Below are 15,420 nucleotides of genomic sequence, written 5' to 3' on the forward strand. Positions count from 1 at the left end.
ATAATTTTAAAAAAACGAGAAATAAGATGCCGCAGATGAGATGAGGGAGGAGGGGGGGATCTAGAAATGACGCCTAGAGGGTGAAGTATTTATTTGTACAATGATTTTGCTCCAGAAATGACTTCTGGGACAGCTACCATAGACGGAAGGTGAAGGGAGCCTCTGAGCTTACAGAGAGAGGCGAGGGAGGGGGGCGAAGGGCATAGAGAAGTAGTAACTAGAATGTTTTATCTCATTCCTTTAATCTTATCAGTACACAGGAGATAAATTCCTCAGAGCACAATAATAATGCAATTGCCTGGGTGGGATGTGATGCTTGGGGAGGAGGGGTTGGCTTGCTTTAGGTGACGATTACCCCCCCCCCCCCCCCCCCAGGAGGACGAGTCATTTTGTAATGTTAGAAAGTTTGAAAGGTTGTAGGGGACGTAGGCTGCAGCATGAAAACCGTGCAGGAGAAGTGTATAATGAATGAGGATAGGGAACGTCAGTGCCACGTTGCTATGACCAAACACACGAACGCACAACGTGAAATCAATGTCTTAATAGAGCAAACGCGCACACACACACACAGCGTGCAACAAATGCGTTACTGACACAAAACACACGTGACATCAATGACTTACAGCAGACACACAATGTGAAATCAATACCTTACGAACACAAATCCAACTAATACACAACGTGAAGCCTACACGCCGCCTTACTGACGCACAACGAACTTATCCGCAACATGAAACCCGCGTCTTACTCGCACGGGGTAGACTCGTGGCGTGGACTCGTTACCTCTCTCTGTGCATTGTGGCCTCGCTAACCTCGTTGGAAGTAGGCAAGGAAAGGGAGGGGGGTGAGGGAGTTGACTCGGAAACCGCCGTACAAAACACGTTGAGGACCACTCACTGGGTTAAGCCACCGATTCATCAATAAACATAAATACCGATGCCAAGTGTAATGGCTGTTAAGACGGGAACAAAACACGCGTTTAAATACGTCCAGGAAGTAAGACATGGCAGAGAACTGCTTGGTAGTACTGGACGCGTATTACACTGCAAGTGCGGGGTGTTACGAAACGTTCAGACGCGTTTGTTTTGAACCAACCTTGCACTTGTGGGATGTAAGGCGACAGCAGTTTGGCCCTCTTTTTCTCGTAACCCTTCTGCGTGATGTCACCTGCCGAAGAAGAAGGGAAGAAGAAGCGTGTGAGACGCGGCGGCGACAGCTCAAGGCGTCGTCAAAGTTGTTCGCAATCATTGCCTCCGAAGAGACTCGCCCACTTTCGAGGTGAGCAAAACCCACACACCGGCTGAAACGTTACGCGACGAGTTGGAAATACTGTGGATAACCGAGCCCGGTTATAAGTATATCAACTGCTGTGACTTAAATAACCTCAGTGTATGAGATTTCAACTAACGAGTCAGGCGATGATGACCTGATCCGGATTGAAGACTTAGCAGCAGCCATGCAAATCTACAAACCCACCCCGTGTAGTTTAAGCATTTTACACATAGCACGTATAACACACGATAATCACGCGCGTCGCACAGAATATTAGTATATAAATAATCAGACGCTACATAGCCCTCACGTGTCTATCTCTCCAGACACAAAAGTATTTTTTACACAACCCATCAGCCCCAAAGCCTTCAGCGAGTGCAAACTCTCAGCAAATGCAGCCCCGAGTGTTGTTCGTATTGAATCAATGCTGCTGAAATAATGCAGTCTCCGTTGGGGCTAATGGGTTGTGTAAACAGACTACTTTTTAGTTTTTAAGGTGCGAACAGACCCGATACGTTAACGCGCCGTATTATTTGCCGATCTCCAAACAGCATAGGTCACTTTCGTCCTCGACGTACAGCAGCATCATTCGACATCCCTGAGAAGCCCGGCCCGTCGAGACGGTGCTGGGAGACACACGCAGAGCGACCGCCACCACCACCACCCCCGCCACCACCACCACCACTGCGGTGCAGGGAGGCGTGCGGTGCCTCCTGCGCTGCTGCCAGAGCCACGCGGATCCTCCCTCCTCCTTCTCCTCCCCTGGGTGACCCGCCCCCCCCCCCCGTGGCCCAGCCAATCGCATCCAGCAAACCTCAAGCCCGTTTAAAGGGACGAGCATGCACCGAGGTGCCACCCCTCCACCCCTCCACCCCACCCACCCCTCCACGCCACTCAGAGCATATGCGCTTCAGATACTCCCTTCCCATCCCGGTCTGTCCTGCCCCCTACAGCAGAGTGTACCGGGTCAAGTGACCGACAGACAGCCATTTACCACTCAGTGAGGGACAGGCAGCTGGCTGGGAGGGAACCCCCTGCCGTGAGCCAATTAGCAGTGAAGCGCGCACACGCACACACACACCAAGTCTCCCATGCTAAACCCACACCACCCCCCCCCCATTCTCTAGCTCATTACGCATTTTACATATGTAAACGTAGCTGTGTTGCTGGGGTAGAAAAACCAGGACTCGTTTGGTTGCTAAAAAATGTTCACGTGAAAAGCCACTTCGTTGAGCTATGTCATTCGTGGACCGGTCACTTTGTGAAAAGAGCTAAATAGCTCAATGGGCTTTACCTGGTCAAATAACAACAGGATTGCAATGCAGATCAAATTTAGATATGGCTATTTTAAGTGAGGCTTCATTTGCTCGAGTTACTTATTAAAATTAGTGCATACCACGGCCGTGCCCCTTTTAAATAATTCTCAACATTCCCAAACACGAATGGTGCTGCACAGCTAAAGCCATTTGTGTTTTAAATATAAACCATCACTCCGAAGAAGCCCACAGCAACGTTGCAGCGACATAGCCTCACACCGTGACCACGGCTGACCTGTTCACCTCGTTTTAGGACAACAGAGGTGCAATTGCTTTCAAAGCGGGTCAGAAGCAAACGAACTCGTCGCTCTGCGTTCGTCGGTTGAACCTTAGCTGGGAATCGTGGATCAGACAGCGTGTGTGCTGGCTGGCCCGTTCGCTCGGGTTAACTCGCACGCACATAGCGACGGTATAACTACACCGAGCTAGAGAACCAAAGTGTTAGCGGAGGTTGTGTAATAAACGTCTTGCCTCCCAGTGCATCACACACGACACTAAGGTATACATTCAAGCTTGGGCAAGGCAGCAAAACCACAACAACAACAACAGTCCCAGAACACAGCAAGACAACAACAACACAGTCCCCCTCAATAACATTGCACATTAAATTGAGCTATCGATACACGGCTACGGATCAAAGTTACAAGTCACATTGGCAAATGTGGTTCCATCCAATCTTCTGCTTCAGGATACATGCGCATACAAAAAAAACATGTTTTTTTTTTTAATACTGAGTTTAACACGTTTAATTGTAATTTGTATGCTTTCTTCAATAAATTGAAAAATCTGTTTTGTTTATGCATTGCATTTTTTGGTGTGGTTTTCATATAATCCCTCTTGGGTTTCCAACCTCACCTGCACATCTTTTTGTTAAGTCTTGGTTATTTCGGTAAAGTCACGTAGAAGGGAAATAGCAAATAAAAATTAAACAATTACATTTTCACGAAAAAGAAAAAAAACCTTATTTCAAATTTTCTTGCTGTGGTTTTCACACCTGACGATGATTGAAACGTCGTGATAATTTGATTGTTTTATTTTTATCATTGTATTATTTCCCTTCTACGTTACTTTACCGAAAGAACCAAGAATATGCATCCCTGCAATCACGAAAGCTTTAAATCGAAATCTTTTTGTTACTTCGTTTTTTTTTATTTGCACCGTTGGTCTTTCACTTGTCTTTTGTGTGCAAATAAAGAGCAATAATAATAATGAGGGCACAAGGATGTTCCAAAACGTCGGTGCTGCAACGGCCAAGGCCTTGTCACCTATTCCAATTCAGGTAGGCCCCAATGAGAGAAGAACCAGGCACCTCAACAAGGTTGGCCCATGGCTTTTCCCCCCCGAAACATTCAGCGCCTGAACCACCACCAACAAAAAAACACAAATGCTCTTGCACGTGTTTATCCACCGAGAATATCGAACACTTGATAAACAGCCTCGATTTTAATCCATTATCACACAGCTAATGCAGTTCCAAGCAGCCACATTGTGTCAACCTGTCGTCAGCTTATCCACAAATTAGGTTTCAATAGGCCTCGGTTCCACTTGAGAAAAAAAGCTAATTGTTGTCATTACCATAACTAACCATTAAACAGATACCAAAGGTGCCCGTTCCCCATTTTTCTATGCTTTGCATTTCATAACCGGTTTGGCTTATGTTAACGGTGTGTACGTGCGTCACAACGTGATGTATCAGGCCCGCACATTGCCTCAATACAAATAAATATTTAAAAAAATAGGTATGAAAGGAGAGTGGTTGAAGAACACACAAGTGTTTTATCTGCATATCGTATCAGGATATCAAAATCAGAATATTTATTGATACTGGAGGAATCCGCTGAGCGAAAAAAGCTCTTTTTCACATATGTCTAGTCGGGGCGGGTAAGGATGTTACATCAACAAACAATACAAAAACGTAATAGGTCTGCAAAGTACAAGAAAGGTAAACGAATCACCAAAACACATACAAATTCAACTAAACAACCCCCATCCTACCAGACAAAACCCACTGAGGAATTAACTTATTTTTCAAAAGCGACCTGCACACAAATTATAGCTCAACATTTATATGTGATATGCAGTATTTGATATAAGCTTATTTTGCTACCTACTGTATTAACCGTCGTGCTTGACCACGTGTTCAGGAATGCACACAGACGGACGGGGTCCGTATTGTTCGATAGGCACAGATAAATCCGCGTCTTTTCATCTGTAAGGGCACGGGCCTAAGCTATGGCACGTGTCGAGAATGAGACACGACTTTGGCAGATGTAGGAATTGAAGTTGGACATTGCCCAGTCTGAAAATAATCGTTCTTAAACCCTAAATTGATGGCAGTGGTAGGGAATGGCATTTCTACATGGTAATTACAGGCCATTTGACAGATAGAGAAGGGAGGAAATTATAGAGATGTAAAATATACAGTACAGTAACTGCGAAAGACAGAGCTGCGATGGTCCGATGCGAGCAGATGTTGGACCGTGAGACTTTAATAAAGATGGAAATCTGTGCAATGGTTGTAAAACCTGCCCTGTCTGACAAGAGGAAGGAAACAATGAACATGTGGGGTACCATCACGGGGGCAATATACACGATGGCCTCCTGACCCTGACAAGAGATGAGTGCAACGGATCTTACATTTTTTTCCCGTGTGTAACTAGGGTGAACCCATATCAAACAAAAGAGGCTCTTGAATATAAAAGCTGGCAGTTCACCAACAATGGTTTAAATAAGCCTCACACTGCTAATGTGACCACTGAACGTCAAAAAATGCTCCAGTTTGCTTCTAATAAACCAAGTCTGCTAAATATATATTTATGCACATAAGTGCGCACTACCATTAGACTTTGCGGCTGGTGATGTGTGTAAAATATACTTCCAAGATGTCTGGGCAGCTTGGAAGAGTAGGACAAAAATACTCCCTCTAGGAGACCGTTCTGCCAACAGTGGAGTGAGCAAGCAATTACAGTGCTGCACCTTTATCTTTACCCTATATGGAACTATACTCGCACGCCCGCTAGAAGGTATGAAGGCCCGTGGTCCAGAATAAGAACCGCCAAGTGAGAGCTATGGAGGAACAGTGCCCGAGAGGACGTGCCGTGTGACGGGAGAGTCATTAAATCTGTGCATGTGCGAGGTGAATTGCTACATCACACAGGAACGTGACAGACGGGCACCAGCTTAGGGAGTCACGGCTTAGGGAGTCCGTCATCCAGATGTGGATTGGCCACGGCTAACGATGATGTGCCCCCTACTGATTGCAGCACTGAGGAGTGTCTAATTATAAGAGCCTACGGTTAATTAACAAGCGCCGGGGCCAACCGCTCATGTGGCTTGGGTCCAGGTGGATGGGGTGGAGAGATCAGGGCAAGGGTGGGATGTGCAACCTTAAAGATGACGTGCCATAGACAAAAGGAATGGGATTGCACTTGATCCACAGGGTGTCCTTTTAAAAAAATTAATGCACTTAACCTTTTCCTATTCCGAAGACGTACACAAGTCATCAGTTTTTATTCTGAATCCATTCCAATAACGTATGCGTACACGCACCTCCAATTAGCACGGTTGACTGTGTGCGGTGTGAAAATTATCACATACACATTTAACGTATGTGTTCGTAATCGGAATGGAATCGGAATAAAAAAAAAAAATACTTTATCGTTACGTCTTCAGGTCGAAAGACGTACCGAGGCTCCCACAAGGCCATGTGGGAGGGCATGTGGCACAGTTTGGCACCAGCTATCGTAGAGTGTGGTCGTGTCGCGATAGTTCTCTGTGGTGAGTGCAACGTCTATAAAATCAACGGCGTTAGGCCTCTCTAAATAAATTAACGCTGGGCCGCTGGCGCGTTCCGAAATTCAGCGGTGAATGGGACCCATCCTGCAGCTTGCAGATGTTTCGGAACAGCAAAGGGTTAAATGCGTAAGTGATACCTTTAATATGGCTGCATAGGACGACGCTGTGAAAATCTCAATGTTTTGCCGAAAAACGTATTTTTCTACTGAACTAAAGAAACTGTGAATTGTAGTTGCCATTTCTCTTTAAGCACTTATGAACCAAAGCAAGCACACACTTTTTTCCTTTCATACGTACTCGATTTACTTTTCTTTGTCATTAATAACATTCCATAACACCTATATGCACAATGGAAACGACACAATTATTTATGTCGCATGCAACAAATACACACCGACCATTCTGTACTGTATCTATTGGGGGCGTTGGTTGGTTGGTTGGTTCTGTGAACTTCGATCTGTAGAGCCGTCACTTAATTCGTGAGAAGGCGATGGACGTGCCATTGTTGTTGGGTCGAGTTTTCCGAGCTCATCTTTTGGACTGTAAATCCACAATGGACTCATGGTTCAATGCCAGACTCTTTGACGGTATTGCCTATGTATGCTTCTCTAAGCAGATATGTGTCTATGAATCCAGGTGTGATGTGGTTTATAATTTACTTGTGTTTTTTATATTATAGCCTCTTGTTTCATAAGTTCATAACTTATCACACTGTGGTTGCTTCAAATGTTGCATGGTTTTAAACCGTATTAATTAAGCATTATTATTTTTATTTCACAAGGTAAGGCACACGGAGAGATGTAGGTCTTTTTCAGAAGTGATCTGGCCACAGATCATATCACAATGAAGTGTTGATAAATATCGCGTGGAAAATTTTAACCAGTCAAATACTCGAAACGCCTATTTCTAAATGCGGAGGAAAAAACGGAGGACACCGAGAAAACTCCACGTGACCACGGAGAGAACGTGCAAACTCCAAATATACAGCAGGCGTCAGGATCGGGATCGAACCCACGAACTCCTGCATACCAGGCGAGGTAGTTAACATCTCACCACCGTGGCACCCTTTACTTCACAGCAGATTGGCCCCATTCACACGTTGCCAACTAGTCCGTGTCATCGGGTTTTGGGAAGTAACGTGCCAAAGTCACTCCACTGTTACCCAAAAGACAATTCCTCAAGGTGATGTGCTTCGCCGTTTCATCAATAAGCGGAGACTGGCCCCTTGTGTCTCTATACACTGCCGAAATATCATAGACGCGACGCTATACAAATCAAAAATGGAATAAATGTTCAGTTCCTTTTGGATCTGCATCTTGTACACACGTGACTCAACTGTATATGTGACGGCATTGTTTATACAACGTTGGACTTTACCTCCACCCTCGTCGGCGTGCCCTGTAAATTCCCCCACCTCAGTCGGTAAATTCCCCCACCTCAGCCGTATAACGCCTTGAGACGCCCCTCCCCCGCCCTTACGTACCCCGCGTGCAGGTGAACTTCATTCACCTGCACGCAAGTCGGGGCTTGCCCATCCTGTGTTGCGGGATAGGGCAAATGACCAGGTCGCTCGGCGGAAACAACCAATAAACTCCGAGTGTTGTGCCCGGGCAAGCCCTTCTCTTGCTCACAGCAGACCTTCACCACTCGACATCCCCCCCCCCCCCCCCGTGGAGCAAGCCCTTGCCACGACCACGTGGCCCACGTGTCCCACTCGAAAACTCGTGCGGGCGGCCCTGCCTCGCACCCCCACCCTGCCCCCCCTCACCCTGCCTGCTCACCCCCCCTGTCCCCCCATGCAGGAGGAGCATGGTTCACTCAAAGGTTTAGTAGTTTAGCAACACAAATTCCGCATGCGCTGCACATGGCTCTATGATATAACAAGAATGGAATGGAGAAGGGGGGAGGGGGTTGAAAAGTAAAATAAACGACGGGTTTATGTACTTCACAAATATGATACGATACAGAATAATAATAATCAAAATCGCATTTCTGTACGTAAGGTGTTGTTTGGATGTTACCACTGACGGGCACATTTTTTCTTTAAGTTGTCCTTCTTGCACAGTGTAAATTCACATCTCACTAACAAGTCCATGCCAACATCCACACGAAAACATCGCAGGTGTCCTTAGCCAGCCCAGAGACACGTGGCTTTCACGCTGCAGCGTGTGAACCACACAGAGGCATTCACTATCACTCGCGTCCCAGCGCAATAAAATATAAAACTCAACACGTGCTCCAATAACATTCTGTATGTGTGTGTGTGGCCTTCAAAGGATAAAATGTATAATAGGCAACATGTCGGGCAATGGCCCTTCATAGCAAATAAACAGAGAGGCCAAAGAGACAAGAGTGGATAAAACTTGGAGACTGCCGTAGACCATGACACAAGGTCCAGCCAGTCCACCACAGTCTCGGCAAAGTGACTCCCCCCCTCCCCAAACACACCTTCTTCTGACAATGGAGAGATGGGAGGGGGAAAATGATAGTCGGTGAAAATGGATGGCATCTCAGGCCAACCTGGTTTTTTAGGTGCCTCGAAAATCCTTCCGACCATTTAACATTTCACAAGCTGGGGGTGCGGCGGCAGCGGGGGGGGGGGGTGAAAGACAACGTGACTCAACGATTCAGAGGGTGGCGGCAGTGCTAGAGGAGACATAGAACATGGTCCATTGAATGAGTTGAAGTTAAAAATAGCAGAGCTCCCAGCCAAGCTTGGCCGTGTGGCCCAAAGGGGTGCAGACAAGACGGCCCCGTGCGACATGCAAACCGTCGGGTTCCATTTCCAAGCTCGGGTAACACGTCCTCGTTGTCGTAAAAAAAAACACAACGCTTGTAAGAAAATAATTCTCATTATACCTCGTGATTGCCCAGGGGTCGAAAATCAAACTAATAAGAGCAGCCATTTTTTTCTTCGAATTCGGTAACACAAAAAAAAAACCTCAATATTTCAAGAGCCGCAAATTTTGCGTGTGAATAACGTGTCACAAAGCAGTCCTTAAAGAGCCGCATGCGGCTCCAGAGCCGCAGGTTTCTGACCCCTGCCCCCATTACCAATGAAAAGTTGCTGTTAACTATTTTATAGAACCCACTATAATTTAACTCAACCAATTTCCTTCGCATGGTACGTGAGTCCCCATGGGGGGGGGGGGGTGAGGCCTGGGAGAAATCCCACCATGTGTGCCCCCCATCCCCCAATGCTTTCAAACTAAACCAGAAGTATCATATCTCACCCCGTGACGGCGAAGTGCTGGGCCCCCCCCCCCCAAAGCGCGGGACCCGGGGCGGTCGCTCCGATTCGCCGTGTACCCTCGGGACGGCTGTGCCTCCAGTCTCTCTCAACTGAGCAAGGCTGTAGTAGACCCAACACAAATAATCCAAAAAGCCTACAACTATTATGCCATAGATATGAATGTGTTCTGGATTGTTTGGCAAGAAGAAACGCACTCAAGTTGTGCTCGTGTGCATCGTGAAGGCACTTTAAGCATGTCGCTGTCTTCACTACCTTAAATATATTAATAGTTCAACACAGAGACTTCACTAAAGCCCTATGATATTTCCTGGCTGTTCATTAAGTCCGTGTATTTCATTAAAACAACTTCACTTATGCAGGACAGTTCAGAACACAAAGCCACATTACTACAACACAAGGGCTAATCGTTTTTGTGAGTTGCGTATTTCTTAAAACAGTCTATAACGAGTACTGTATAATAGTAAAGGCTTTCAACAGTAAAAGGCATGTAAATAATACTACTTGTGCGAATTTAAGTACTTAGGTTTCTAGCCCCGTGTCCAGAAACCAATCATTGTCCATGGGGATTATTAGGGATATTGCTAAGAACAACAGTGTTCATCACTGATAACGACTTAATGTGTGAATGTACGGTCAGTGACAACATTTACATCAGGTTTATCATCTCTGCACGGTCAAAAAATAGATCACCAACAGTGGGTGTCCTCCAGAGAGACTCCCTCTTCACTATGGGAATGTGAAATTTCCAGCAATGGATCACGGTTAACAAAATACAAAGGAGCGCACGACTCTGGAAAGTGCACTTTGGTAATGTCTTCTTAAGAGAAAGAACCAAGGTAGAATGTTTCGGGGGTGAAAATATTTTCTTGTTATCTTTCACGCTATGAAAGGCATTGACCATTATTGCACAGAACCAAGAAAGTAGCCTCAAGCAGGGAAAGTGTATTCATAAGACTGAAATGTGAATAATTGGAAGCAACTGCAGGGGCCACACTGCTGCCCAAGAGACCCATACCACACATTCCACAACTTACTACACTGCAGCCTCACATTGGCGGACTATTTAAAAACACCTTTCCATACACAAAACACCACCTGTACATTCTTGGATAATTGGAAGTGCCAACGTTTATACTAATGCATTATTGAAATGCTATACGAGGCCTGTTCTCAAATGGTATGATCCAAAGTATGCATTACAACAAAGTGCACCGATATCAGAGCCTGGTCCCACCGGTCAAGGGCATATGCATTAATTGGGCTCAGTGTAATCCTCAACACATACCGAGAACTGCCAACGGAAATCTAATTTAACAGTAAAATAACACCCTCGCATCACTCAAGTCTTGGCTATAAACGGCAGAGTGGATCTCCCACGAGGTCCCTTGGCAGCCTAATGTACACAACCTCAGAATTCCACCACGAGGCATGACCGATGGTCTGGGCATTTCTGACACTTTACGCTTGTTCAAAATTTCTGAACCAAAACATTAATCGGCATTTTTCACTGGGCTGATTTATTGCGCGGTTACTCCGTTCCCTTTTGCCTGCTGTGGATCACCGCACATTGTCAGTTGTGCGTCAACTTACTACAGTGGTTGGCACACAAGGAAGCGAGATCGTGGATAAAATTAATCATCGCCCAGGGAGTAGAAACATATGGCGACTGGTAACGTATCATACGCACGACTTGCATTGAACAAGGACACGGTTAGTACAGAACCAACTCATTAGGTCTCATGGACAGCTACCAGACAAGCATATACAGTGCAAACATCCAACACGGATGAACTTAAGTCTTGGGATGATTTCAGAAGCGTCTTTCTAAAGATGTTTTATTCAAACCCATGCATGTCCAAATAAACCGTATAATCCAGAGAAATCCTACACGGACAAAGATGGATCACTGAAACGTGGCACAAATAGGTCAACGCAACCTACCTGGTCTTGCTTCTACTTGCAGGTAGCCCAGCATGAAGCGACACGTGCCACCGTTTAAACATTAAATATATCATTAGACCTCCTTTGCCAGTACCAAAATATAATAATAGGGTTTTTCCCCTTCTTTTTTCTGGCAACAAAACTGAAACCTTTTTACAAGGAATCATGTCTGCATTAACCACGATACTTGTGGTCAAAATGAAAACAGAAAACACACTCTGATAATATATTGCCATTTTCCTTGAAACTGATTGTTCCACACCAGAGACGGCTTTCTTTTGAGCCTCGTCTCAATTGGTGCTAGAACAGAGGACACCAAAAGGCGTACAGCTCAGAGACAATGCACTATCAAAGTAATGAGGGCTCGGGGTAAGCATCTACCTATTATTATTATTAAAAAGATAAAAAACTGCACTGCCCACATGTTCCTGAATGCAAATCTAAGGCATATCTTGGCAATCAAATGTGGCAATGACAAACCACATGTTCGAGATAAAGCTTGCATTGCGATGTACAATGCTCACGTTCCCTGAGTAGCCAGTGCCAGGGTGCTAGAGCACACATTCTTAGCATTGCATTTGCTTTGCTTGGCAGCTTGCATTTGGAGAGGGCACCTGGGTTTAATCAGGTCTAAGGGCATAACAACACCTGCTCTTCAAGGGTCTATTGGGAATGTAAGTCTATGCCCTTGCACTACAGCTGAGAGGAGCTGGCCGAAAGCCTCTATCGTCAAATAAACAAATATATAATTGGGTGGGGGTTTAATTTAAGTACTTATACCGGCCGGCAAAGAGCAAGTGTGTTGGTGAACCTCTTAACAACCTTAAAGTTACATTAACACACATCCTAAACCGCTTTCAGTTGAATATTTTATTTTATTAATTTAAGATCTTATCATGACAATTCAAAATAAAGCGTCTTCATCGCAATTATGTTTGATTCATTTTCCTGACACGCATCTCGAATTATTGCAACAAAAGCTACTGATATCTCATTTATCATCATAAATTTTAGTACGCCAGACAAATAAAAGTCACCGCGTGGTTTCCTTAAGCTTGTTGATCATCATAAGCCGAGCCGAGCATGGGAGCATACAAGCACGTATCAGCTTCCACTCCCCAGTGCCACCTGCTAGGGCCCCTTCTGGGACAGCCCGTGAAGTCAGCTCCCTTGTATGCATGTCATTTGAACTTCTTTTGCACCATACGTAGCCAACAGTTCTAACCTTCTTAGGGGTCTCCTCCTGGCAAAGCCACCAACCGAGCCCCCTTCCTCGACAGCAACAATCGATTTCATTGCATCTGCGCTGTCTGTGACTGGGCCCGTGGCCCAATTCTTACACGAGCCTCAGAGAAGCCAATGAGCAGCATCAACAGCAAGGGCGGGGGAGCGAGAAGCCACGTGGCCAAAGTGCCGTGGCCGGCGTTCCACTATCACACAGGTAGCAAGCCTCATCTTAGTCTCCTGTGGTAGCCTATGCGTAAACACAGGCATCGCATCGGTTCCCCAACATTCTGTGAGAAGACCTGGTAACACAGGAGCTCCATCGTGCCGACAGTAATACCCCGAGTCTGCCTGTCCTAAAATCCATAACGCAGGAAAGAAGCACAAGAACTTAACGTTACAATTAGCATAGTGATCCACATGTCATGGGAAGCTTAAACTCCTACCAAAGACATGCCCTTTTAAGTTACAAATTCAGTTATTGGCTTAAACAGGCTCTATTCTAACAAAATAATACGGCTTAGACATAGATGACCTAGATTGCTTCTAGTTCACAATGTTAGAGAGCATAGTTCTCGTAACACTTAAAATACAGCATTTGAATGGGCTCAACTTCGAAAACAAACGACTTTACTTTGCTGTGCTGATAAATAAGGCAAGAATAGAAAGGATAAAGATTGGGAGGGGTCTAAATCACGTGGGAGTTATGTTATCATCGACTGCAGCTTCGCAATGACATCACTAAAACAAAAGCCACAAGTTCAATCTGGCCAAGAGAAACAGGACATCCTGGAGACATGTATTCAGTGGCTTTCTGTCTTTGATCCATTGCTTTAAACTACACTGCCAAACTTGGTCGCAATGCATTAAACCGTAACTTCTAAACTCTTTTCACGGACCAATCTTAATACACTATCTTTTTCTTTGCTTAAAAAAACCGTAAAAAAAATCAATAGTGTATACACACAGGCAGTTCCCACATTCCCACCAGCGTGTGTGGACATCAGTCTGGGCTGCTCTATCTAAACAAGCATCAGCCCACAAAACACACCCCACAATGCCCTCGTCCCTTATCGCTCCTTTATAGCGAAGTCATTCTTCGTGCTCATCATCTGATGTGGCCGAGCCAAAGAAAGAAGTGCTGGGGACAATCGCATCGTAGTGGCAGTATCAGTCCAGCTGGGAGTAGCTATTGGTTGCCATGGACACATTTTCTCAAAGTCTATTCAGTTGGTGGTCTAAACTGCAAAATGGTCATTCAGTTATTTTGAGCTGGTGGTCTAGACAAGGCTGAGAGATTTTGAACATGCAATGCTGCACATCTTTGTGTATTGTTAAATCTAAATCTATTGGGTTTTATTTTCCTAGATTCCTGCAGGGTTTATACATGTAGAGCATTTTTTATTTATATATAACACTTGAAATTAAACCTGTTGTTTTATATAATGCCAACAAACAAACATTATCAATTAATTGTAGACACACTTTGTGTTCAAACCAAGGCCGATTCAAATGTTAAAGCACTACAAGTTGTGGTTCTGTTAGATTTCAAAAAGTAAATGGCAAATTAAATGGCAAATAAATTAATGTATGTCGTACACTGCATACACATCCATAAACAAAACAAGTAGATTAATGCCTAGATCACTGACAGATATTACTGGAGCAGCTCATGTCACTGGCTGGAAACGCTGCGCACTGATAAAGCAAAACAACTCCACTGATGTACCGCAAGGCATCAAAAGGCTTATTTCTTGCGTCACACGCACCGGGCACATTAACGGGTCCAGTCTTCAACACTGCATCACATTAAATAATAAGCACCGTCACCTAGTGGATGGACGTACAAATTGCAGTCAAACATCGGCACAGACACGACACCAATGTAAAAGGTGTGGCCGCTAACACTCAGGACCCTTCCCACAACACATTGCTCTACTCAGCTGAATTTAGAACCCTGGCGTAGTCCAAGACGTACCGTTTGTCAATACAGAAGTGCAGAATTTCCTGCACAATGAACACAAGAGTGGCTGTCAGACAATCATACGCAGCTATCTGAAACAATTTGTGAGATATTATTGGAACATAAATAGTGATTTTGTGCGTTTACCCTGGCTGCCACATTAAATACAATATAAGACCTTCCAGGTTCGACGTAATGATCATCTATTTGTTCCTAGGTGTTAAACTGATTCATAAAGATAATCATAACAGAGTTACCCTGCTCAAACGTGTTCATCTCTATTCATAGCCAGTGGTGGAATTTCCTCATTCATATGGCAGGGCCTGTTGCTCCAGAGGACTACAACTGTTGATCTCCCACATACTGACAGTCATCTTATCAAACCCAGAGTGAGAAGGGCTGAAGTCAACTTCCAACTGCTATTTGAACTGGAAACTTCCAATTGTGATCTACATGATATGGCTTGGCTCAGGTTTAGCCCTGGCCAAAATAAGCCGGCTCAAAACCATGATTAACTTGAGCTGGCTCTTAGAATGGTGCCAGCCATGCTTAGGATTCCCATGAGCTAAGCCTGAGCCAGGCCATGGCTGAGCTATTCGCTCATTCATCTCAGGAGTATCACGGTGGCGAGATGTTAAATACCTTGCCTGGTATAA

The 15,420-nt window shown here is 45.1% G+C and overlaps 1 protein-coding gene across 9 annotated transcripts in view; it reads right to left on the reverse strand.

The window, feature by feature from the left end:
* LOC133345852 (disco-interacting protein 2 homolog C-like) overlaps positions 1–15,420 on the reverse strand; it is a 134,060-nt gene that overhangs the window by 78,252 nt on the left and 40,388 nt on the right. For 8 of the 9 annotated variants that reach the window (XM_061556881.1, XM_061556883.1, XM_061556882.1 and 5 more), the window contains exon 2: positions 1,096–1,167. In XM_061556881.1, the coding sequence (XP_061412865.1) occupies positions 1,096–1,167 (72 nt within the window). Of the gene's footprint in view, positions 1–1,095; positions 1,168–1,850; positions 1,930–15,420 lie in introns of those variants that run through there. The other variant, XM_061556880.1, reaches the window with a different exon arrangement.

The sequence above is a fragment of the Lethenteron reissneri genome, chromosome 23 (genome assembly GCF_015708825.2).
Source record: "Lethenteron reissneri isolate LAM-NWPU_2019-01 chromosome 23, ASM1570882v1, whole genome shotgun sequence".
Lineage (NCBI taxonomy): Eukaryota > Metazoa > Chordata > Hyperoartia > Petromyzontiformes > Petromyzontidae > Lethenteron > Lethenteron reissneri.